This window comes from Bactrocera tryoni, chromosome 5 (assembly GCF_016617805.1).
Source record: "Bactrocera tryoni isolate S06 chromosome 5, CSIRO_BtryS06_freeze2, whole genome shotgun sequence".
NCBI lineage: Eukaryota > Metazoa > Arthropoda > Insecta > Diptera > Tephritidae > Bactrocera > Bactrocera tryoni.
In genome coordinates this window covers 23,708,583-23,736,201 of record NC_052503.1, presented here as the reverse complement: position 1 = coordinate 23,736,201, position 27,619 = coordinate 23,708,583, and the positions used below count along the sequence as shown (strand labels likewise).

At 34.1% G+C, this 27,619-nt stretch overlaps 2 protein-coding genes across 6 annotated transcripts in view; one reads left to right on the top strand and one right to left on the bottom strand.

Moving 5' to 3' along the window:
• Nucleotides 1–19,967, bottom strand: part of LOC120778468 (G-protein coupled receptor daf-37) — a 36,172-nt gene extending 16,205 nt beyond the window's left edge. Inside the window, exons 1-3 of the mRNA XM_040110280.1 lie at nt 19,497–19,967; nt 5,810–5,952; nt 4,994–5,115 (exon numbers count right to left, since the gene is read on the bottom strand). Coding sequence (XP_039966214.1) covers nt 4,994–5,115; nt 5,810–5,952; nt 19,497–19,967 — 736 coding nt within the window. The remainder of the gene's footprint in view (nt 1–4,993; nt 5,116–5,809; nt 5,953–19,496) is intronic.
• Nucleotides 1–27,619, top strand: part of LOC120778467 (protein furry) — a 141,228-nt gene that overhangs the window by 83,518 nt on the left and 30,091 nt on the right. The gene's annotated exons all lie outside the window — the stretch shown is intronic.

Here is a 27,619-nt window from a genome sequence, read left to right as displayed (position 1 = left end):
TAGCAAATGCTGAACAGTTGAGATAAAAGAGATGATTCCTCCTCTCTTTCTCCTTTTACCATACAGATTTGACAATTTGCGTTACCGCATGTGCGCCTATTGTACAGTGCCTATTCAAAGCTCCCTGGTGGTACGCAAAATTCTCCTCTGAGACCTACAGATCCTAAATCTAATCATTCTACTAATATTAAGCATTTCGAACATATCGATATTCGTAGGCATCAGTAAGATGTCTAAATTAAGACAATAAAATTTCGGGTTGATTTGTTACGGGGAGAAAGATATATAAATATATGATATCCAAATCAATCCAAATCATTCCAAATGGTCTCATTTATATCCGTGGCAGATGGTCACATAGTGAGGTCTTCTCGTGACAACTTAGCCTTAGAAAAACAGAGGCACCGGTTTCGGTGTTTCACCTTTTTAGAGAGTATAAAAATTTTAGTACTCAGATCTCACATAATATTATGATTTATAAGTAATGTCTAGAGAGAAAACATTCGAAAGTCGTATTAGTTTCAGCAGAGGTACGAAAAAATTGTCAGAAAAATATATGAGAACTATATATATAAGCTAAAGGTCACTCTTATTCTGACCTTTACGACCTTTTCTAGTAAAAAAAACAATATATTTATTATGTTTGAGATGTACCAGATCTTAAGCTTTTGCGTAATTCAATAATCAAAATAGTTCGTTCCAACTATAATAACAAAAATGTTCCAGGATCCGGTTAAGTTTCACAATTTATTGTTGTTTAAATTTAGGTTCCTAAAGACTTAACTATTGTGCAGCTCGAGGTGATTGTTTGTTGCTTTCAAGAGTCTCACGACTTTTCTTCTCATTTCATCAGTTCGTCAGCTTTTTCCAAAATTAATTCTCGGAATATGGTGATGAGTGAGGATTTACTCTTAGAATGCTAACTGTCTTCATTTAAAAGGTTGTCTTTCTTCATTTAAAAAGTTGTCTATTACTCAGTTGTGTACCCAATATGACGCTAAGTGATCCAATTAGAACCTAACCTGATGACTCGGAACCATATTGTTGGAAAACAACATTGAATTAATTCGAGAGATGAAAATTTACATTACTTATAAAGAAGTTCCCAGCAAAGATATTAAAACTTCATTTATGGTACTAGAAACCCCCCAAACCCTCTTCGTCAGCTATTTCCCTATAACAATAGTTCTAACTGTCTTTTTGACACACTCATACACATACACATATATATTTATATACTTGTGAACATATCTGCTTGTTGTTGATGAAGGTGGACAGCTCAACATCACAAAGCATTGCTCTGAAATGCCATTTTCCAACTCAATACCTTTGAGTAACATAAATGAGTGTATGTCTCTATGAGTACATTACAAAGCTCTACGAAACTAGTTCGCATTTCTCATTTCGTTATGCCGTTTGTTGTGCATTTGTGTGTGTGAGTTCATAATTGAAGCGACTTAAACCGTTAACAGTTTTCCGTGGTGGTCTCGCTGTGTTCTATTGTTCCCGCCATTTGCAGGTGGGCGGTGGATTTTTGTTTCATTGGATGTAACCGCAAAATTGAGGTGTAAACATGTGACGAAAATAAATTGCATGTTACATTCAATTATTACAACAGGAAAAAACGTCAACTTTGGTTGCAACGAAACTATGATGTGTGAAGACTCACACATAAAGAAAGTCTTTCATACAACCAGGCAGCTACATATATGCCAAATATCCTGGATGTATCTTTGCCAAATAAAAAAGTATTTGTATGGCAAATATATGCTATGTATAGTGGTTTGTTATCGGCAGTTCAAAGAGCTTCTTGGGGAGAAAAGAACGTATGCAAAATTTCGGTTCGATATCTCAAAAACTGTGGGACAAGTTCACATATTTAGACGGACAGACAGACGGTCTTGGCTAAATCAAGTCAGCTTGTCACGCTGATCATTTACTAACAGGTCAATTGAGAAGTACCCGGCCTCACACATAAATGACGCTGTGATGACTCTATAGTGAAGTGGTTCTAGATACTCGACACTCTAAAGACATCAACGGAACGTGCATGTCATATCATTCTCGAAAAGTTAGATATGAGAAAGCTCCTTGCAAAGTGTGTGCCGCGTGAGCTCACTTTTGACCAAAAACAACGACGGGTTCATGATTCGAGCTTTTGCAGCGATATGTGACAATGGATGAAATATGCCTTCAACATTTCACTTCGAAGTCCAATCGACAGTCAGCCCAGTAGACTGTACACGATGAACCTGCTCCAAAGCGTGGGAAAACTCAACAGTCGGCAGGCAAGGTTATGGGGTTTGTATTTTGGGATGGAATAAGTTTTATCACTGCCTTCAAAATGGAAGTACCATCAACAGCGATTGTTACATAGCGTTATTGCACCGTTTGAAGGACGGAATCGTCGAAGAAACGACCTTATTTCTAGGAAAAGAAAGTATTGTTTCACCAACTCAGTGCACCGTGTCACAAGTTAGTGAAAAGGATGGCAAAAATCCATGAATTGGGCTTCGAATTGCTTTCGCATCCAGATCTGGCTCCCAGCGACTATTTCTTGTTCTCAAAATAATGCTTACTGGAAAGAAATTTTCGTCGAATGAAAAAGTGATCGCCGAAACTGAGGCCTATTTTGAGACAAAGGACAAATCGTGCTACAAAAATGTTATCGAAAAGTTGGAGGGTCGTTATAATCAGTATATCACACTTTAAAGGAACTATGTTGAATAAAAAAAAACGGATTTTGCCAAAAAGATGTATTTTACTATAGTATCGTAAAATATCGTATATAGTATAGTAATAAATGCATATTTATTCAAGTCTATGAAAAGCTTTTAATAGAAAACAGATTGGGATTATCTAAAACACTCACACACTCGGACAGGCTCTTTTGTCTGACTATTTAAGAGATATTCAATTGTGTTTGTATAAAAAGTCACAAATTGTGGTGCGTTTTTTCCGTTACTCAGCATGATTGTTGCAATGTTTTGTTCGATTTGCCATTGGCAAAGCCACAAAAACTCATTAAAGCAGAAATACATGCTTTCCGCTGTTCCAAATCATGACTTATGTATTTAATAAGTTCTGCGAAATGCGTGTCATGGCTGCCCACAAACACACTCCATTAGTTGTGATACAATTTTAAATAAACATATTTGTTTAGTGAATTCGATATTTTTGTTTCGATTTTGGTTTGGTTTCGGTTTTGGCTTTTTTTCGAAATCGATTAATTAATATTCATCATTTAATCATTGCTGATAAATATGCGGCATCACGAATCAGTGCTCAAGAGAGCGGCATTAAGTTGAAAATGACTATATAAAATCAATTGATGAAAATTATAATTTATTTAAAGTGGATAACGTGTATGAGCGAAAATCTCCGCGCTTCATATTTTATTTGTCTACATGCTAAATAAATCTATACAACAGTAGTGATAATATAAAAAGACCAGTGATGAAATGAGTGGTGATTTAGCTTTGGAATATGCACAATTTAAGGAGGAAAAGTTACTCCAACTTATGCAAGGGAAACAGAGGTGAAATTACCGAGAAAGATAAGAAATTCGAACTAGCTAAGGATGTGTGTTACTTTGAAGTCAGCCAAGCCAAAGTTTAGTAAAAACATGAAAAACTCTCTGATAATGGAGGAGTTCTAAGTAATTTGCTTAAGATTTCTCCACTTGGTGTTTATAGTATATTCCATACGACACCAGCTAGTGGTAAAAAGGCAAACAAAAGAATTTTTCATGTTGCACAGAAAAGGTAAATGAAAGTCAGCCCAAACGATCCGCTAATGAATTAAATTAATATTTTATTTTTTTTTTTAATTATATTTTAATAATGATGATTGCAATAAGCTCGATTTCGAACTTGAAAGCTAAATATTTTGTCTTCGGAGACTTCGAAAAACGAAAAGCTTATCGCTCAATCCCTCGAACAAATTAATGACATTTTCAGTAAGCTCCATTTCGAACTTCAAATTCAAATATTTCGACATTGGAGAGTTCGAAAAATTAAATAATTACTTTTTTACTTGAAACTCAATTTCTCACCAAAAACTAATGATGTTTGCTAAGGGCTCCATTTCGAACTTCGAAGTCAAATACTTCGTCTTCGGAGACTTCGAAAAACGGAACACTTCTTAACTTAGGACTCTATCTCACGAACAAATTAATGACGTTTTCAAAAAGCTCCATTTCAAACTTCGATTTGGAGACTTCGAAACATGAAAAAGTTACTTTTTTACTTGGGGTTCAAACTCTCGAAAAATTTAATGATATTTGCAAACAGTTCCATTTCGAACATCGTAGGCAAATGCTTCGATTTTGGAGACTTCGAACATAACATTTTTACTTGGGAATCAATCTCTCGAAAAAATTAATGTTCTATTTTGAATTTCGAAGTGAAATATTTAGATTTTGGAGGCTAACTTCGAAAAGAAATTAATAATGATGTTTGAAATAAGTTGAATTTCCAACATTTTTTCCTTTCTTCAATACTTCAAAGTTTGCAAAAGCTACATTTCGAATTTCGAAGTCAAATATTTCGATTTTGGAAGCTAACTTCGAAAAATAAAATTAATAATGACGTTTGAAATAAGCTGAATTTTAAACATCGAAAGCAAATTTCCAAATTTGGAGGCAAACTTCGAACTTCTGATTCTATCAAATATGAAGCCATGAAGATCAATGCCTACATCGAAAATGAAGCCGCTACTACATCTCTCAGTATGAATTGGTGTTAATGGCATTATTTCGAAAAAACGGAAAGTACTGATATATAATATTATAGAAATATAGAAAAATGGATAAATTTCACATGAAAAATTGCGCAGCATTGGCCAACAAATTTTTCTTAGAGATTCTCATGTCTTTTTAGACATTTAGTATTTTCGAAATTTTTATATTTTATGGAATTGTTTATGGTATGACGGTTAATAAATCTATTTTTTATTTTATAAAATAGCTTATATATTGTTTAAATGAACCTACCTGTTTTTCGTTTAGACACCGGTAGATCTATTTCCGTCCTCATTGTGGAATTATGTTGGTTTTTCAATGAAGTCGTTAGATATGTTGAAGACGTCAACGAGTCTTTAGACACTTGTGTTTTCCTATGAATTAAATTAATTAAATAAGTTTGTGAAGTAAAAAGCTCTAATTATCTCATTGCCTAACTCTGCCCTTCAAAATATGATTTCTGCTTTTAGCATACTATGCAAAATTGATTTTATTCAGGAAAACTGGCTATTAAAACTTGACGATGCGGATAAAGGCATTTTCCGACTTTTGTGAAGATATCTGGTTAAATAAACAAGTTTTCCATACAAAGGCCTGATTTCAATGGATCATTTTATATGACATCTTTATGCTTTATATAGAGTGATATATGGCGGTTCCAACCAATGAGCAGTTTCTAAGGGACAACGTGATGTGTGTTAATTTGCCGACTGATATCTCAAAAACTGAGTGATTTGTTCGAAAAACTAATTTTGATACTCTATTGGAATCCATTAAGTTTCTGAATTGTATTTAAAAGAGTCCTGGTACAAGGTCACGCTTTCTATTTTTAAGTAAAACCTTTCAGAGTTGCAAAATGTTCAATATTTTCCGCCATAATCTCGTGAAGTTCACTCTGAGAGCTAAAAACTTGTTCATATTGCATACATTTTTACTCTTACCAGTCTATGAACCCTCTAAAAGAGCACTTTAGCCACCTTAACTAAATGGTGTTTCAATTTCGGTTTTTGTGTGCAATTAAAAATTCCTAGATTATGTTCTGATCGCGTATAACTGAGTTTTAATTACCTCCTTTGCATAGTCAGTGAGCGTCGCACGTTTGCGAATTTCCAAACCCGATAGCTGGTTATGGCGTTCAAAATTAGTATCGAAGCGAACGGCAGCGCGAAAACCACCACTGTGTCGTAGAAGTTCATATAAGTCATAAAGTTCTGCAATAAAAGGAAATAAGCGGAAATTGCAATTAGGTTTAATGTGAATGCTTAGTCGATTCTAATTATTCAAAGAATGCAATTTGGTGCTGCTCATATTTGTCCACGTTTCATTTGAAATATTTACAAAGGGGACTTTCAATTCGCTGAATTTTTCGCAAATAAGTGATATTTGTTTGAGAATAGAAAGATGGAAACATCACATGAAAGATCTTTTTTAAAATAATTTCTTAGAATGATTATTAAGTGCTAAAATCATTTCGCTCTTCATTAATGTTGTCGCTTAGTAGCGCAATTAATGACAGAGTTCACATGAACTTCTTTTCTTAATATAAGTGGCCGAAATTGTGAAAGAACCATTAATGGATCTTAAACGATTATAATGCATAAGGCATCGAGTCATGATTGTGACCGAATTTAACAGAAATTGTCGCTTCGCGGAACCCGTTTTCACTCGTTCGAAGAGATGCAACAAAATTCGCTAAAGACGCTAAAGACCATCCCAAAAAATGCCTATAAAAAGTGTTTCGAGGACTGGAAAAATTGTTGGCATGAGTGTATTACAACTGGTGGGATAACTTTGAGGGCGACAAAATATTAATTGATAATTAATTAAATATTTTGCGTTTCATTTACAATTTCCGGCTACTTTTTTGTCACAATATGTCTATGAAGGTCGTGTGAAATTCAGCCGTTTCGGGGAACTTTTGCTCACCGACACCAAAAATATCGTTTCGACAAAAATGCGTTTAGAGTTTTGAGAGCTGATGACACTAAATTAAAAATTCTTGCAAATACGCTCACATATCCGAAACTATTTAACGGATCAACCTAAAAATTTGGAGAAATATTCTCAAAGCTCGTAAAATATCCATATGAATTTCAAAAAATCGTTTTTTTAATATGAAAAATTTACATATATTTGAGAACATTCATCGAAATTTTGAAATTCATCCGGTAAATAGTTCCCTTCTTACAAAGTTTCCTGCTTCCTATCCTCTCTAGTACTTAGCAAACCATAAGCTTGTTTCGGATTTAATTTTTAAGCTGACGATTCGATTTTATAATCATTGCCCAGGAGGGTAATTACATTTTCTTTATCGTCTTAATATTTCGCTCGCCCAGTGTATTTAGTTTACGTAATTCTCAAACGGTTAATAGATCGTTTTATCGTTTATATCACAGGAAAGACGGTGGGACCAGACTTGAACAGTTAAGTCCGAAAAACCTTCAAAAGTTGGACGATAAGTCTGGATATGTCGATTTGCTCCCTGCTTTTATTTCTATTTCTATATTAAATATATTAGTCTTCATCACGTGAAGGCGGTTGAGTCAAGAGGAAGTATTGAGTTATTCTGTCAGCCGCTTCGGCGATTGTTTTCTTATATTTCCAATTAAAAATGATTGCTTAGCCCAAAATTGGCATATCTTGTTAAAATGCAATAAAGTAAATTGATGGACTTCCTCAGAAACTAACGAAAGTTCTACTTATACAATAATTTATTGATTATCGGGAGTAATATGTTATCGTTTCCATTAAGAATATTGTGGTATGCAATAAGATCTAGCCAGCGGTAAGATTTCTAATATTACTTAGCAACTGGAGGAAGGAAAACGTTGATGCTGACTACTCACTGGACCCTTTACGATTTACTTCCACCCAGAATGAGCAAAAATTATCGATATTCGATACTCATATATGGTAGTTCTCTCACTTATTTAGTTTTTTTAAACGGAGGTTTTTGCGAGACTGAGTGTTTACGTAGAATTACGGTATTAAAGTCATTAATAAAAAAAGTATTTTAAAAATATAATATAATAACATCAAAATATTAGAGAAAAATCGAGGAAGTTGAAAAAATGTTAAAAATAACCGAAAATATGCAGAACAAAATTTTTAATCCGAAAAACAATCTAATATTTTAATTTTTCAACCAAATTTTTGCACATAAAATCCTGTGAACGTTTTTTATTGCCCTCTTTCACGCATACATTCAAATTTATTTATGTAAATAAAATCAACTCAAAAGCGGAGGAAAATTGCTCTGCAAGATGGTGTTTGTTAAACACTTAATTTAATAGGTTATCTCATTCACTGCCATTGCGGGAGTGAATTCTTGGTACCGTTATATGTAGGAATATTCGCATTTTTTGCTTTACACAAATTCTGCATTTCACATTTCATACGCTGAGCACTTCGACTGCAAAACGATGCATGGAGGAGAGTCGGTGTATATTCTCAAATGCAAATACAATATTTACATATCCCTCGAGGAGCCGGTACGTTTACTCAGACAGAATGTAGTATATAATATAATGTAATATATATTATATATATATACATATAAAACACACACACATTTATGTATCAGTATTTACTTAAATTTCTCTGAATTTTTAAAAGTTAATTACAAGAAGTTAGAACACGTAAATATCGATTGGCGAAATTTAGGTCGAAGGCGAGACATGGATGACATTAAATTTAATTTTGAAACTAAAACAGGAAAAAACTTTTACTTCGCCTGCATCGAGGCTAAAATACCCTTCACAGTTGCACTTTTTATAACATAAGGCGGTATAAACAGTTATTTTTCTTAATTTTTATCGAGCAGTTTGTATGGCAGCTATATGTTGTAGGGGTACGATCTGAACGATTTCTTCGGGGAGTGTAGTGTTTCTTTGGACAATATCTTATGCAAAATTTCGTGAAGATATCTTGTCAAATAAAAAAGTTTTTAATACAAAGACTTCATTTTGTTTGATCAGTTTGTATGGCAGCTATATGATTTAGTGATCCGATCTGAACAATTTCTGCGGATATTGCACTATTGCCTTAGAAAATAAACCACACAAAGTTTCTTTAACATATCTCGTCAATTAAAGAAGCTTTCCTTACAAACACTTTTCCGATCGTTCAGTTTGTATGGCAGCTATATGTTGTAGGGGTACGATCTGAACGATTTCTTCGGGGAGTGTAGTGTTTCTTTGGACAATATCTTATGCAAAATTTCGTGAAGATATCTTGTCAAATAAAAAAGTTTTTCATACAAAGACTTCATTTTGATTGATCATTTTGTATGACACCTATATGCTATTGTTAAATAAAAATAAAATAAATGAAATTAAATAAAAAAGCTTTCCATACAAGGACTTGATTTCGATCGGTCAGTTTGTATGACAGCTATATCATAGGTTGTCAGATATAGATGGTTCCAACAGGTGAACAACTTCCTGGAGAAATATTAAATTTGGCAAAGTTCCAGGTCGATGTTTTTAAAACCGAGCACTAGTTCTCAATACAGACAGACATGGCTCGTCACACTAATCATTTGTAAAGGGTCTCCTTATGGGTGTTACAAACTTCTTCACAAGCTTAATATTTCCAATTTAGGGCATAAAAAAACTCTCACATATATAACTTATATAAATATATGTATAAAAAATTGCGGCTAAAAATATGCAAATGTATTCTAATACAAATAAATTTAATTTTTCTCCTTACAATGACATGGAACTTGAAGAAGTCGCCTATTTGATGAACCTTTGTTGTTGGCAATAACAATTTTGACCTTATTTCCGTTGTGTCCCTAATACCAGCTTACAATACTTAATAATTGTCATGTCGCCTCAAAGCCAATAGAAACTTTTCAAATTAGAATTCATTGAATTTTATTCGCCATTTTTTTTTGATAAAAAATTGTAAAAATACGAAAACGAAATTTTTCAAATTCTTTCGACGTCTTTCGCTAATCTGACAACAACGTAAAGAAGCCATGGCCTTTTGCCTTTCAATTAACTTACTAAAGCTGACAAGCATACATATTTTTCTACCACAAACATATACCATGCAAACATGTATTGTACAAATACAAATATTTCTAAAATAAATTGGCGAAAACTGCGCGGTTTGTCCTTGTTCCGTTTAGCGCATCTTCGCCGTTTCGTGCAATTGGGGTGAATAGTAATTACTTAGACTGTTAGCGCGTTTTGTTTGACTTGGACGAAAGTATGGGAGAGTCATTGAAATAGCGCAAATGCGAGAGGAAACACGCTGCTCGAATATTTGACAACTTAAGCAAGTCTGTGGACCACAATGAAGACATATAAAGTATTCGACTTGAAGTTGCAACACGGTTTCTCAATTTTAATAATTTTTAATGTGGTATCTCATGCCACAAAAGTGTCATATGGCTCGGTATGACTTCTCTCAAGTCTAAGCAAGATCTTTAAATCATAAACTGATTTAAAATTTAAAAAACTTAAGAAGAGAAAATAATAAATAATAATAAAACAAGAAAAAAACGTCAACTTCGGCTACACGGAAGCCGTACTAACCATCTCAGGAGTATTGTAAAAAGTTTTTCATCTTGATTTTGTTCGGTCAATTTATATGGAAACTATATCTGGTATGTATGTCTGATGTGAACAATATCCATGGTGATTGCAGCATTGCCTTCACCATGCCAATTATGTGAAGATAACTTCTACATGAATAGATTTTTTGATCAATAAGTTGGTATGACAGGTATATTCTATAGTGACCCAAGGTGGGCGATTCCGACTAGTGAGCAGCTTTGTGGATAGAGATGAAGGGTGCAAAACTTCTGATCGATATCTCAAAATAGAAGGCCTAGTTCGTAAAAGAAGTTGTACAACGAGTTTGCATAAAATTTTGTGTATCCGATGGAATCCGGTTACGGAATTCTTGAGAATGCAGAAGTGTTTTGGGGAGCCGACTTTATCATACCGTTGTGTGGCCCAAAGCATTCAATGAACGTCTGGACGTCTTTGAAAACTTGTCTCATGCGATTTGTCCATTAACCATCGTAAATGTTAAAGAAACACTTCTTGAAAATATTTGTATTGACATGAGAGAGATAGCAGAAGATCTGAACATATTTGAATAATCGATGGAACACATTTTGCTTAATGTTTTAGGAATGAATTGGGTCAATGCTAGACTTGAACCAAAATACCTGAACTTTTTGCAAAAAAACGGCGTCGTGTAGTGGTCCCAAAAGCAACCCTTGACAACGTAGCTGAGCACCTTATACTATACTCATTAAACGTGACTAGACGTGAGCTTATGAACATGACGTCGAAACTGACGTCCAACAATATAGCTAAGAGTACTCCAAAAATGAGCCAAAATCGAAAAAATCGAAATTCGCTGAAAGTACTAGAGGCCAATCCAGCGGAGATTTATAACAAGTGTAGGCTCGACATCTCCCGCGCGCCCGTTCGAATGAATTTGGTAGATTTTTTTGGCTATGAAACGCATTCTTGCTCGACTCGTTTCGCTAAAGCTGAATTAAAAAAAAAGTACTTTAAACAAGTCTCTTTGCGTGCGAATTCCGATCACACATAAATGGAGAGCATTATAACAGCCAGTGAGACATGGTTTATGGGCTTGACATGCAAACAAGTCAACAATTATCGGAATAGAGAGAATAAAACGAACCGAAACCAAAAATACCACCCCAAACCCGCTCAGCAATCAAGGTGATGCTCATTGTTTTTCGATATTCATGATTTGGTACAACATGAATTTGTTCCGGAGTGACAGACGGTGAATAAGGAGTTCAGTTTAGCCATATTGAGGCGTTTGCGTGAGAAAATCCATCGAAAACGGCCGGAATTATAGGAGAACAATTCAGGGATTATATACGATGCTGATGCACCATCGTAACGAGACACAATTATGACCGAAGTTAAAGCCAAAAACGCAATGTATGCCATCGATCAACCACCGTATTCACCAGATTTGGCTCTGAATGAACTGAACTGAACTGAAATTGTCGCTCCGTAAAACCTGCTTTCAGTCGTTCAAAGAGATACAACAAAATTCCATGTAGGAGCTGAAAGCCAACTCAGTGCTTCGAGGACTGGAAAAGTAGTTGGTATAAATGTATTACATCTGGTGTGCATAACTTTCAATGCAATAAAAAATAAATATTGATCAATAATTATATATTTTGCATTTTATTTATTTTTTCCGGGTACTTTTTTGTCACAATGTATATACGAGTATATAGAACTAGCTGAAAAAATGTATGATGATTTTTCTCCGAGTTATAACCCAAACAAATTTGTAAGTTATACTTTTGATGAAGAGGCGTTCAAAGATAAGGAGCTGTTCAAACTGAGCGAATATACCTTTGAGGGTTGCCACTCAAAACGATTTTTTCTTTACAGTAGGGTGGATAATATTTTAAGTTACTACTTTTCGTTGCTCAATGAGTGGTTTTTTTGTTTAAGTCATGTGCCTCTATAATTGAAGAACGTTGCAACAACCACAAGTCGAGTGATTAATGAATATCACGTACAAATAACTAGTGATTAACGCATGTACTTCAGTTAATTAATTAGAAACACAAACAATACTTTGGTTTACAATTGAAAGTGTGGAAAGGAAAGAACAAAGAGCTATGCCAAATTACAAATTTAAACCCGCTTTTAAGTGGGCAGCCACACACATCTAATTTACTGCCGGTGGTGCCATTACTATTCGTCACTTTACTACTTTCTTGCATGCGAATTTTCATTCAATTTGAAGCGTTTGACGTTTTTCTTTTTATACTTTTCTTTTCCACTGTTAATGTTTGGGTTAAAGTAGCTAAGCATTTTTTTCTGCGTAGGCACCGCCATAGCACACTGACTTACTGCCGTCTTTACGCAAGCTTACTCATCACTTGCTGCACAAAGACACATTGAAAGCATGAAATGGCTCAGGGGGACAATGAATTTGTGAAGTTCTTGCTTGCAAAGAAATACTCCAGCCACACCAGCAATTGTACAGCAGTTATGGTACATATTGTATGAAATATCAAACAGTTTAGTGTGCGCCATGGCGTATGAGTAACATCTTTTGATTATTTTTAGCATTTTGAGCAGCATTTTGGGACTTTTGTAAATTATTTATATGCCATTGTATGTATGTATGTATGTAGGTGTTTACCGTTATATGAATATACAATATGTATGAGAAATTTTGTATATCAAGCATTATTTGTCAATCAATGGTTTTGCTGAATGGAAAAGCCTAACGCAACCTTTTTCGGCGTTAGCTGTAATGCTTTTTGTTAAATTTTTCTTTTCTTTTTTTCAAAATTTTCCTGCTTTTCCTTCACATTTTTACTGTTTTTGTTCAATGTTTTTTTTTTTGCTTTTTGTCTCCTCTTTTTTGTTGTTTTTTTTTTTTAATGTTTTCTATAGTTTTGTGTTTTTGTTGAGAACTTTCGCAAGTCAGACAAGAAACAGAAAACAATAACAATATGTCGCAGCATGTGCTGGACTTGTTACATTTGTAGCTGCGCTTTTTTCATGCAATAATAAAGGTACAAGCAAGGCGACATATTTATGAGAGGCAGTGTAGGTCTGTGTTGGCAAGCTTCGGGTGACAATAAAAACTGCAATCAAGGAAGTTTTTTGTGCGTGACCTTTTGCGGGTAATTTTTAAGGTTGTGTTATTGAAAGGCAGGTTTTCGATGATAAGAAATTTATATACCCTGAATGGGCTTTATTAAGCTTGCTTCGAAATTTTGTGTAAAGTAATGAAGTATGAAAATCTACATACGCGCTTTTCTACACGATAAGCTTTTTTTTATTTGACAAGATATGTTCACGAAATTCGTCGAAATTCGACATAGAGTATGCTCAGATCGGGCTACTACAGCATATAGTTGCCATATAAACTGACTATTCAAAATCAAGTTGTTTATTTGATGAGGTATTTTCACGAAATTCGGCATGTATTCATTTCTAAGTTAAAGCTAAAATCTGCAAAGACATTGCTCATATCTTTCCACTATAACATACAGCTGTCATACAAACTGACCGTTCAAAATCGAGCCTTTATATGGAAAACTTTTTTAATTAAAGAGATATCTGCATGAAATTCGGCATGTAGTAATTTCTAAGTTAAAGCTAAAATCTGCAAAGACATTGCTCAGATCGTTCCACTATAACATATAGCTGTCATACAAACTGACCGTTCAAAATCAAGCCTTAATATGGAAAACTTTTTTAATTGAAGAGATATCTGCATGAAATTCGGCATGGGTTATTTTCTAAGTCAAGGCTAGAATCGCCGAAGAAATTGTTCAGATCGGGTTATTACAGCATATAGCAGTCATATAAACTGATCGTTTAAAATCAAGTCCTTGTATGAAAAAGTTTTTTACTTGACAAGATATTTCCACGAAATTTGACGTAGATTATTGTCCAAGACCTCGCTACAATCTCCGAAGAAATTGCTGAGATCGGGCCACTATAACATATAGCTGTCATACAAACTGATCAATCAAAATCGAGACTTTATATGAAAAACGTTTTTGTTTTTTCTGTAGGGTATTATAAAATAGTTTCGGTGCAACTGAAGTTAACGTCTTTTCTTGTTCATTTTTCTTCGTGGAAAGGTGCATTGAATAGCGATTGTTTAACATCACACCAAGCGTTAAAAGCTAAAAATATACGTAACACTCGTTGTGAAATGAGGCGAGCTGAAAATGTGAGTGAAAACTGGTCCTTTACCTGTCACGCGACGACGCCTCACACACTCCTTGCTTTAATGGTTGCGCGGAGAGAAGCCCTCAATTTCCAAATGTGTCCATTTGTGTATGCAAATGTGTTCGGAAGTTTTGCGCATTTACTAAAAAGTGTCGAAAACAGTAAATAACAGGTTATTCCCAAAGAGCTACCTACTCATATAATGTAGTGTACCGTTATTTGTTTTTGCTGTGCCTTAACAAGTTATAAGCCTGTCGCTACCCTTATTTTAAATGCTGCGTGCCATTTTCTCTATTGACCGGTACAAAATGTTAGAAAAATAAAATAAAATACTTACAACAGCTTAGCGCGACAGGACGTGACTTATTTGCATCTTTCTTTATATGTTCCTTTTTTAGTAATTTTTTTTATTTTTTCTTTTTTTTATTTTTTTTTAAATTTTTTTTGTTCTTTATTTTTTTTTTATTTTTTTTTTATTTTCTTTATTTTTATTCTTTTCTTTTATTTGTTTGTTTTTCTTATTTGTCATCTTTAAGTAAATACCCGGAATTTCGCATTCTGTTCCGGCGCAAAAATACTTTATATAATTGGACAAGCAAAAAAGAAAACAAAGAATGAAACACGCGCCGTGGGCTTTACGAAAAGTAAGATTCACAAAAACAAAAAACAACGGCCAACGTACCTTTAGGCTGTTAAATTTAGAGTATTGATTCGTATTGAAACTATCGAAGTAGTTGTGCCAAATTTCGCACACTTCCCAGAAAAGCGACTTTACTTGCCTAGAAACACCACTGCCGAATTATTGAAAGACGTTTATGAAAAATTGCAGACTATAAAATGGAAAATTTGCATTACCATCGAAATGGGTTTGTTCTATGTACATATATTTATATTATATGTTTATAGTTTATACCCACCAATACTATAGGATATAGTTACGCATACGGTATATAATATTATATAGAAACTTATTTTCATCAAAATAATATAAATTCAATTCAACCTCATTGTGATATTTTTAAACAACAACACCATCAGCAGTTTTATATGCTCCACGGATAAAACGTTGCATACAATTAGGCTGTAGGTACAAGAACACCTTACGCAAAAGTATTTCCGTGACATCGCATAAGAGAATCTGTCAGCCGTTCGAAATCGGCTTAAGCGGCTTGTATGTACTGCCAGCATAGTTGACGTTACAAGTGTGGTATATATGTACATATATATATAGTTAAAGGGCGTACATGAAAAGCAGAGAAGCCACTATTATCTTAAGCTCTCTACTGAAGGCTTATTAAAAAGGAAAAATGCAAATTCCTTTGACATTGCCAGACTGCTGCTTGAAATTTTACGACATTTTTGTCGGGACAATAAAAATGTTAACTTCGGCTGCACTGAAATTATAATAATACACTTCACAGTTGCAGTTTTTATAGCATAAAAGGATATACAAGATTTGTATCTTGATTTTGAAGGGCTAGTTTGTATGACAGCTGTTTGCCATATTGGTCCGATTTGAACCAACTCTTCGCAGGTTGCAGCATTGTCTTGAATAATACTCTGTTCCGAATTTCTTCAAGAAATCTTGTCAAATGAAGGAGCTTTTCATACAAGGACTTGATTTTGATTGTTCAGTTTGTATGACAGCTATAGGCTATAGTGGCCCGACCTGAAAGATTTCTTCGGAGATTGTAGTGTTGCCTTGCCCAATAATCCATCTCAAATTTCGTGAAGATAACTTGTCAAATAAGGAAACTTTTCATACAAGGACTTGATTTTGATTGTTCAGTTTGTATGACAGCCACATATATGCTAAAGCGGTGCGATATCGGCAGTTCCAACAAATGAACAGTACCTTAAGGAGAAAATAACGCGTGTTGCATTTCAAAGCGATATCTCAAAAACTGCGATACTAATTCGCGTTTACAAACAGAAGAGCAGGATCAAATCGACTCGGCTCGTCGCGCTGATCGTTTATAGACGTTATTTTTAGAGTCTCTAACCTATCCTTTTGGGTGCCAAAAACTTGGTGAAAATATCGATAATAATATACGCTGTTCAGTGTATAAATATGACACATGACGGCATCTAAGCCATTACTAGTTTGAATGCTGTTGTTATTGTGACACATCGGAAACAAAGCGCTTTCCTTTGATTACTCAAAAATTCATTTTTTAGCTGTAAAACATATATATTCCTTCATTTTTAATATGAAATAATGATCTTTAGTACTTTTTAAACAGTAAAGCTAGCTAGCTAGGAATTTGCAATCCATATTTCGTATGAAGAATTTTTACGAATTTTAATTACTCAGTAAGCTTTCGGAAAATTTTATTTATACATTTCTTCTAACACTTTATCCATCTCTCTGCCTTAGTGCCATAGAAATATACATGCTTTAGTTGTTTCAGTTTTAGGTGTTTGACTTTAATAGCACATACATTTGGATTTGTTTTTGAAATTGCGCCGAAATGTAGGCAACGTTTGGTTTTCACTATTTGATTCCAGCTGGCATTCTCAGAAATAAGTTCTAGTTTAATTTATTTTGCTAGCAGTTGAGTGTTTTTAGTGAAATTCATATAATTCATTTAAATAAACACTAATTAAGAGAGATCAAGTGAATTGAAATTGCTGAGAGTTGAATTTTATTGGAATAAATTACCAAAATATAAATTTATAAGTTCAATTGAACTGAAAGTTAAACAACTGTTAAGAGTAAAATGTGTGCGAAATTTTACTGGCTTAATTTTATGGATATACGTCCATCACTAACCGATTTGTACGGTAAAAACTCGACTCGAGCATTGGAAGTATTTCTAATAAGAATGCAGAGGCTGTACACTGATGGTATATGTTTTTGCACTAAACTACAGTGTTGCCAAGCAAACATGTCAAACGTATTTCATCAAATAATATAACGTATTGACCGATATTGTATAATATTTTGACCGATATTTGCCATGTAGAGACAATCGAAGGGTTATCAGAATATTTGAACGATTTCAACGATTTCCCAACTTAAAAACTCATAATGCTACTGTAAAAGCCTGCCATGTAGGAAGTAATTGTTTTATTGAGGATGTGGAAACTTTAGAGTCCGGTATCGTACATTTGGTGTCAAAATATTTAAAGTGTGCTCACTTACTTTAATTAAGATACTTAATTAAATAACCGATATATACCATATATGCACTCACTTAAACAAAGGTACCTATTTAAATAATCGCTATGTACCATATATAGTTAACCGGTTAGTTAGCATAGATACTCATTTATGGTTTATGGTGATTATTGAAAGGAATATAAACCCACATCAAAAGGTTTAGATCACAGTTGCCATATGATAGGAGCAGAGTTTGTGCTAGCTTTTGAGACGATATCTTTATTGAGGCCTGAGCCAACGGCTATAGTCAGAATCTTTGTGTTTAAAAGCAGTCGGTTACATTCAAGAGCAAGGGAATTTGATGTTATACGAATTGAAGCCCTCAAATTTTAAAAAATGATTTTGCACTGTAGAAATGCTGCTTGGAAGCTTAAAAAAAAACTTCCATAGCATAGAGTAGTGTAGTGAAACCATTAATAAGTGTTACTGACGGGAATAATGCATCAATTGTGGCGAACGATTGCAGAATAATTTCTGGATTTCACAACTCTACAAGGGGCAATAATTGTCTCACATCGACACACACCAACAAGGAAAGAAACTGCCTTTATGCCGCTATGTCTGAATTTGGTATCCCCGGAAAAAGTAATATGGCTGTATAAACTGACCAAAAGCTCCGTCAGGATCGGGAAGAACCTCTCCGAGCCGTTCTATACCAAAGGATGTTTCAGAAAAGGGGACTCCCTAACGTGCGACTTCTTCAATCTGCCCTAGAGAAAACAAATTCGAGCTGCAGATCTGAATAGAGAAGGAACAATCTTGTAGAGGATTGCTGCTGACGTACGACGATGATATTGATATCATTGGCCTCAACATCCGCGCCGTTATTTCTGCTTTCTCCAGGTTGGAAAAAGAAGCGAAGCAAATGAGTCTGGTAGTGATCGACGACAAGACGAAATATCCCTTGTCACCAAACAAACAGTCGTCGCATTCGCGACTTGTCTCCCACGTTGCTATTGACAGTCAACTTCGAAGTCGCAGATAATTTCGTCTACCTTGGAACCAGCATTAGCACCAACAATAACGTTAGCCTCGAAACCCAACGTATAATATCTCTTGCCAACAGGTGCTATTTCACACTGAGTAGGCAACTGAGAAGTAAACTCCTTTCCCGACGAACAAAGACCAAATTCTAAAGCCTCTCATCATCCCCGCCCTGCTATATGCTGCAAAGACATGGACGATGGCAACATACGATGAGCCGAAGCTACGAGTTTTCGGTTCTTTGGAAGATTTATGCTCCTTTGCGCTTTGGCATTTTTTTGAATATTGCAGTCGATGGGACGAATAGCTGTATGAGATAAACTAACGACGACATTGACATAGTTCAGCGAATTAAGTAGACAGCGACTACGCTGGTTAGGTCATGTCGTCCGAATGGATGTCTGAGTGGACTTGACGCAGTACTCGCCGGGGGAAGTAGCGGAAGAGGAAGACCTCCACTCCGTTGGAAAGACCAGGTATAAAAGGACCTACACATGGAACCTCCAATTGGCGCCAAACAGCGAAAAGGAAGATCTTCTGAAGCGCTGTTGCAAACTCGGCTGTAAACGCGTAAACTGTAACTACACTAATAAAGAAGAAGAAGAACTCAAATGAAAATACTTCTGATACTTAATGCATTCAAAGTAAATTTAATAAAGGAAGTGTAACTGTGATTCCGGCTATAACCGCGTAAGCGCTGTCTACGCTAGTAAAGAAGAAGAACTGTGATGTCAAAGCACAGATTACCGTTTTCTAAAACGTGAACTTGAGAATTAATTAATTGCATTCGGCTGCAGCATTTTCCAAGCATTTTACATTCAAAAGTGCTTTCTTCACCTCTTTCACTAGCTACACTCATTCTTAACAACTAACGACGAAGATGACTTACCTTCATTTCCGAATGCACATCACATAAGAACGTCTTCAATTTCTGCGAGTAAATGGGACCCGACGAAAAGTAAAACGGCACACAATGAAATATGCCCAAAGCTGATAGCGCGCCGATGACGTACTTGGCGCGATGCACTGTACACATTGTCTGTCGCTTTAGAGGGAACGCCACAGCGATGAAGCGTTCAACGGTGAACGCCACCACAAACCAGGCGGAACAAAAGCAAGCCCAATTGCTCAAGAATGTAAAGAACTGACAGAAGAAATCACGATTATACACATCGACATCAATGAAATTCATCCACTGTACGAAGAGGCCCCACAAGAAACACGTATCGCTTATGGCCAACGCCGCCAAATAGATGCTCGACGACAGTTTGCGCAATTTCGTCATGGAGAACACAAAGACCGACAGTATGTTGCCGATAGTGCCGGCAAATACCAAAACCGGCACATAATAATAGTGCATCGTAATGGTGAGCTGCGCCAAGAAGTACAGTATCCCACTGCTCTCCTCCAATTCGTACAGTGTGCTATTGCTGCTGTTGTTGTTTTTGTTATGCTGATCGAAAGTGAAATTCGTCGCATTGATGTCGTCGCTGTTGTCCAGCAACAAGAGCGTGTCATTAAGCAGCTGCTCCGCGAGGCTGCTTGTGTCCACCTGTAGCTGTTGTTGCAGCAGCTGTTGGTCATTGTGAAATACATACGTCCACGGCGCTGGTGTGGCTGTGAGTGTGGCTGTGGGTGTTGTTTCAAAGCTGGCCGTCGTCGGCACCGGCCACCCCGCACGTGTGTCAATAGGCGGCATATCGTCTTAGCTTCGTTCGTTATTCTGCAGTATAATTATGTTCGGCGTGATTGCTGCTTTGTCGGGCTCATGTAGACATTGTCGCACGTGTGCACCGTTCGGTCTTAATGCGGCAGCACGCTGACATTGTGGGTTTCTAATTCGTGAATTTGAAGAGAGAATTAGCAGTGTCAAGTGCACAGAGAAGTTTGCTGCGCCGGATTTGCAAATCCTTTATGGAGTTGTTGTTGTACTAATTTATGCGCACCTCTATGTGGAGTCCCATGCATGCATGTATGTTTGTATTTTTCTTACATAATGCAAGAGAAAAGCTAATTATTTTTGCTAATTTCTTTGTCGTCTTTTGAAGCCGCCGTCTGATGCGCGGCTCTTAACTGTAAATTGTTCTTCAAAGTTTCAATGTAATATTTTGTGTTAAGCTTACTTTAACAATCGTCCTTTTTGCTATTGTTCTGCCTTTTGTTTTTGTTTTTGTTCTTGTTTTTTTTTTATTGTTTTTGTAATTGTTTTTTTTTTTTTTGTTATTGCTGAGCGCTTTAAGTGCAGCAAATTCCACTGGCTATTGGCAAGCGCTTATTAACGTCGCAGCTCAAGGGCTTATGCGTTGACTTTGCTTAATTCATTCACTTTTGCTTGCTTTGATTTCACACACACACACAAAAAGAAACACTGACGGCAGTTTGTCGCCTTTAGAATCCTGTGTACCGTTAATGCACACTTTTCCTATTATCCTTGCTTTTACTTTTCTTTCGTTTTATTTTTTGTGTCTTTGTTGTTGTTGTTTTTGTTCTTAATTCTTTTTTCGTTTTTTGTCAGATTTTTTCTCACACTACTTAGCAATCACTAGAAATTGTGGCATTTTGTTAAATAGGTTATGTCATACTATGTTATGTTATGTTATGCGTTGTTATACGATGTTATGTTATGTTATTTCGCATTGGCTATGTTATGTTAAGTTATTTTCTGCTATGTTATATCATGTTATGTTATGCTATGATGGCAATATTATGTTACGCTATACTATGATATGATAAGCTATTCTATGTTATGTTCTGCATTATTATTATGTTATTTTGCATTGGCTATGCTATGTCATACTATGCTATGTTGCGTTATGTTATGTTACCCATGTTATTTCACGCTATGTTATGTTATGTTAAGTTATGCTATGATAGCTACGTATATTATATCACGCTGTACTATGATATTTTATCGTATGCTATGCTATGTACATATATTATCTTATGCCATGCAATGCTTTGTTATCTTAATCTCTGCTACGTTTCTTATGTTATATCGTGTTATGCCACGCTATGCTATGTTGTATTATGTTATGTAATGATGACTGTATTATGTTAGGCTAAACTATGATTTATTATCTCATGGTATATTATGTTATGCTACATCATGTTATTCTATGTTTTCCATGCCATGTGATATTATGTTATACTCAGCTATATATGCTTTCTTATATTATTCTATGCTGTGCTAAATTCCCTTAAAAATAAATATTTATTTTCTCTTTTTTGCTTGTAAATTTCTCTATCTTTCTTTCTGCTCGAGTTACATAAGAACTTTTAAACGCTTAAGTCCATTAGAGATCTATTCTCACGCATAATGATTTTGGCTTAATTTTCGTTTGTGAATTTCACGCTTGGCTGTCAATCCTTTATAATTCATTATATCATCACAGCTGATCCTATTTGAGCTGCTTTTGCTTCTGTTGCTTCAGTACACTACAATTCATGGTGTCTTTACGTTTGTGTATGAGCACATATTGGTACATATATACATATTATATACATACATATATAATATGTATATACTTGTATATATTTCTGTAATATGTAATGTCCTATGTCTGCCTTAAACTCGAGACCACTTTGGCAATCCCTGTCAACAATAATTACCTATTTTTGTATCATTCTCTTCATACCTTTAATGACGGTTGCTATAACCACAAATAAATTTCTAATGAATTAGGAAAACTTTAATACATACATATATTTACTTCTGGCCTTACATAAGCTAGGGTTGTAGTTTAAGTTTGTGCATGTATGATACATAAAATACTTTATTCAAAGAAAGCAGCTTCATATCTCAAGCTGGTTCGAATGAGTAAAAGTCTCCTATTTATTTTTTATCGAAAAGAATAAACGCACCTAGATTTTATTAAATCATATTTTTGGATTCCATATAAGCAGATTAAAATTAGCTTATATAACTCCTCAAACTCCCCATCCAAAAGTTGAAGATAGTCGAAAAATTAAGTTTAATATAACTCAGTTGAGAAATGCACCCCATTATTGCAATATGAATGAAATACTCAGCATATGATGCGCCAAAATGACATTCAGATCTTTTGAATTCAACACCGCAGTTATTTTTTACGGTTATTTGAAAAGCAAAGCTTAAGACAGCAATATTGGGACCTCTGTCCAATAATCCTAGTGGATTGCACAACCAGAACCCGCTCCAAAGCGTGGGAAAACTCAACAGTCGGCAGGCAAGGTTATGAGGTTTGTGTTTTGGGATGGAATAATTCTTACTCACTACCTTCACAAAGCCAGGACCGTCAACAGCGACTATTACATATGTAGACTTATTAGACCGTTTGAAGGACGAAATCGCGGAAAAATGGCCGTATTTGAAGAAAAATAAAGTGCTATTTCACTAAGAAAATAATGGCAAAAATCCATGAATTGGGCTTCGAGTCAGATCTGGCTCCCAGCGACTATTTCTTGTTCTCAGATATCAAAAGAATGTTCGATAGGAAGATACTATTTTCGTCGAATGAAGAGCTGATCGCCGAAACTGATGCCTATTTTGAGGCAAAGTTCAATTCGTACTACAAAAATGTTATCGAAAAGTTAGAGGGCCGGCCACCATAATCAGTGTATCACCCTTGAAGGGAAATATGTTGAATAAAAATAAAGAAGAATTTTTGCTAAAAAATTTATGCTGTGCCATAGACTTTTGACTGGTTTGATTGCAATGTTTTGAATTAAGTTTTGCAAAATAATCAAAAAACTTAAAAAAATTTATTAGCATAAATGATCTTGCAACGAGGTTTTGAAGTCTTTGACTTTAGGAGGGTAAATTACAATTTATGGTTGAAAGTTAATGTCAGTTTGTGTTATTAAATCCAGCTGCGACTAACACGTAAAAGAATAAAATGCTATTTGCCTCAATTAAGGTGCTTTACGAATCATGTTTTAAATAAAGCGAGAATCTATTTACGAAAAATCATGTGTGATAGTAGTTTAATTCACAGTACTTATGTTACAGATTTAAAACCACATCATTGACAATTTACCGCCACAATAATTTTTAACCAAACACATGCAAATTGAAAGTTAATTATTTCCCCATTATCCTCCACTAACAGTCCATACCACTGACAGGTATGTTAATGTTGCGCTCGTCACTGTACTTTCATATTTGAAATGTAATTATAACGTGTCAAGACTCATGTTTAATTTATGGAAGTTTTCACAGTCTTAAAGTACCGCCATTAATATTTTATAGCAAACTTTGAAACTCTGAAGACCATGAAATGAACACGTCCAATTTGAGTTACACGAATTTCCCAAACAAATTTCAAAGTATGCCGACTAAACTCATACATATGTACAAGTGCGTGCGCTTAGAATGTTGTATAACTTTCAGTGTTGTTAGTTTAGACACTGTTAATCTTTAAAGTGCCTTCAATTTCACGTTCGCACTATTAATAATGAAATCTGAGACAATTTTTGGCTGGCAATTTGTTAGTGGTTTTCGTTTAGCTGAATTAATTTTATATATTTTTATAAAAATATTGTAAGGTTTGAATATATTAGAAGGAATTATTTTCAAATCAGGTTAAGCGCCATTTAGCTTAATGACTGAAGCTTTCTTGTGAAATGCTAAAAGTACGTCAAAAGAAAAAAAATTGAATAAAGCGGAATAAATATATAATAAGAGCTATCGAAAGCGATATGCTGATTTCAGTGATTTTTCAAACCTTCGAAACCATTATTATACACTAAAAGAGGAAATTTTGAGTTTGCCACGAAGTTTGTGACACCTAAAAGGAAACGTCGGAGATCCTAAAGTATATAAGTACTACTGCATATGCGTAAATTAATATGCGTAGTAAAATTTTGATCTTAAAATGAAATTCCTAATTTATTCTTCTCCCTCATACTAATCCCTCTACGTTTGATACTCGATATGCGGTCGATGAGCGTCTGTTTTCGACACGATCCAAGACTCATAGGCAGTAATAATACGTTTCATGACATCCTGGTAATCGGAAAGCAGTGTTTTACCTACGTTATTATGACGCTATTTTTCGAAAATATTTAGTAATTTTAGAATCAATCGTGCTTTCACTTTTCTTAGGCACAAATGATCTTTCAAAATGGTTTTCACTGATCCTTCCGATATTCCAATGATGCCGGTAAAATCTCTCACTGTTAATCGTCGATTCTCAAGCATTAATTCCATTATTTTATTGACATGTTGATCATTAGTTGATGTTGATGGCCGTCCTGGACGTGATTCGCCGTCAACGCGTTCTCGACTCTCTTTCAATAATTTGTACCAATCAAAAGCACTTGCTCGTGACAAACAATTTTCAGTGAATGCCTCTTACAACATTTTGAATGTTTCGGCGCTAGAAATTTGACTCTGCACACAAAATTTAATGGAACTTTTTCGGTGAATAATTTTACTCATCGTAAAAATCGCTGAATGTATGTATCTCAAAAAGACAAGCGTATACTAAATACTAAAGGTTATTTTTATGTGACGATTGGCACAGATGTAACTGACAGCCATACCAACTTAGAAAAAAATATTACGATGAATGGGTTTTCGCGCGAAATTTAAATTAAAAAGTCTTACTGTTTTTTGCCCACAATAGTAAATACAAATGAACGAAGTGACGAGTCTGTCTGTCTGTCTATATATACATACGTGAATAAGGAAATTTTTCATACGCCCAAGAGACTGTTCATCTATCAACACCACCGATATCGGACCATTGTAGCATATAACTATCATACAAACTCAATGGCCGGAATCAAATTCTTTTACGGGAAATGAGGCGATGTTTTCAAAAATATCCCATAAAATTATTTTGTTCTCTTACTGCCATATAGCTGCCATACAAACCGATCGAACTTGTATAGAAACTTTTTTATTTGAGAAGGGTATTCTACTTTCGGTGCAACCGAAGTTAACGTGTTTTTATTGTTGTGGTCTTTTGCTTCAAAAAGGATCTCTATAACGACATTAACTCCTTCATGTTCGCTACTTTTTCAGTAAGCTCAAAGTAGTGATTATCCCACATCTACGAAAGTCACACGCGTGTCTTTTGAAGGTTAATGAAGAAAATACAAAAGCAAGCATACAAAACCTAACCTCAAAGTGTTACAAAGTACCACAATATTTTCTTGACTTTTCACATAATTTATGAGTTTCCTATGCATTCCTCAATGTAATTCTGTTGTGTACTTACTAAGAAAGGTACCTTTGGTGTTGCAAAAGTACAGCGGATTCCAAAAATAAAGCACAACCAAAAGTCTGTTCCTTGCTGTGTTTCATTTTAGGAACTCACTGTTATTCCTGGAGAAAACCAATTAGATACTTTTATGGTTGCTAATTGGGAGAAGAAAATTTACGATACGATTTGCAAAACAACGGTCAAGCTTAATAAAGCAACAAAGAGAGGATAAGCGTTGATGTAGATTGGATGAGGTTTGATTCAATGTAAACTCCTTTTGTTGCAATAAACTGATTCGAAAAACTTTCAATTTCGGTATTTAATGATAATAACTTTAACTACAGCCACGGCAAAAATAAATAGTTTAAGGAAAAAAATATATGAAGCTTGAAATACTAGAGAATATCCTATATTACTCTGGTTAGGAGTGATTTCATAGCTATTTTCGAGTGACGTTTCAGCAACCTCAAACTATTTTTGTGCATAATTTTTAATGAGATAACGACTTCGAAATTCTGCTAACCATCAGTCCAAGATAGTTGAGTCAATATAACCGGGAGCTTTTATATCTGTCAAAGCACCGCCAAATCAGCTTTATTCTCCAAACTTACTAGGAGAAAAGTTATTGTTATATATATAATATAATGACGTGTTCGAAATCCTGCTAAGAATCTGTCCAATATAGTAGGGCCTTCATAACTAGGAGCTCGGATTTACAGCTGACAAAGAATCACCAAATCGACATTGTCAATCTAAATAAAATTGTCAGTTCAATACAAAAATAATGTACCTATTTTATTTACTATAACTGTTATTATGACTTTTTAGGTTAGAAACCATTTCTTTTTCTATTCTACTCCACGCCAGTAAAGAAGAAAAATATTTTTTTAGGGTTGGCAGATTTTTTGTTTATATTTTTAATGTATTTTTTTGTTTTGAAAAGCTTTTTCTGAACTTTTGTTGTAACTTTGACCGTTAAAAGTTTCGAGTCTTGTGTAAAAGTTAAGTTATTTTCATTTACAATTTTTTTTTTCAACATTAGAATGCATTTATTTACCACTTTTGTTGAAAAAATATATTTTTATACTATTTCCGTTAGAAATTTCAATTCAGTGACTGAAAAACAAGTTTATATATTTTCTTTGGAAAGTTATTTTAAAACAGATTTTTTTTGGCAAATCAACATTGTTCAACTTCTGTGTTTTTTTTAATATTTAATTCAATGTATCACTATAGAATTAATTTTTTTAATTAATTAATTTTTTCTATTTTATAAATTTTTAAATTAATTTATCACTAAATAATTAAACAAAAATTTAAATTTTTTTTTTAAATTTTTTAATTTATTTTTTTTTGAATTTTTTAAATTTTTAAATTAATTTATCACTAAATAGTTAAAACAAAATTTAAATTATTTTTTTCTATTTTATTAATATTTTAATTTAATGTTTCACCAGAAAATAACTTTTTCTTAAATAAATTAAAATTTTTTATATTTTTATTTATTTTTATGTTATTTTTATGTTATTTTTTATATTTTTAAATAAGTGTATTTAAATCAATGTAATATCTAAAAATTTTATTTTTTTTTAATTTTTTAAATTTTTAAATTAATTTATCACTAAATAGTTAAAACAAAATGTTTTAATTAATTTTTTTCTATTTCTCAAATATTTAACTTAATGTATTTATAAAGTTAAAATTGTTTTTTGTTTTTTAATTTATTTTTTTTTGAATTTTTTAAATTTTTAAATTAATTTATCACTAAATAGTTAAACAAAAATTTAAATTATTTTTTTCTATTTTTTAAATATTTAAATTTATG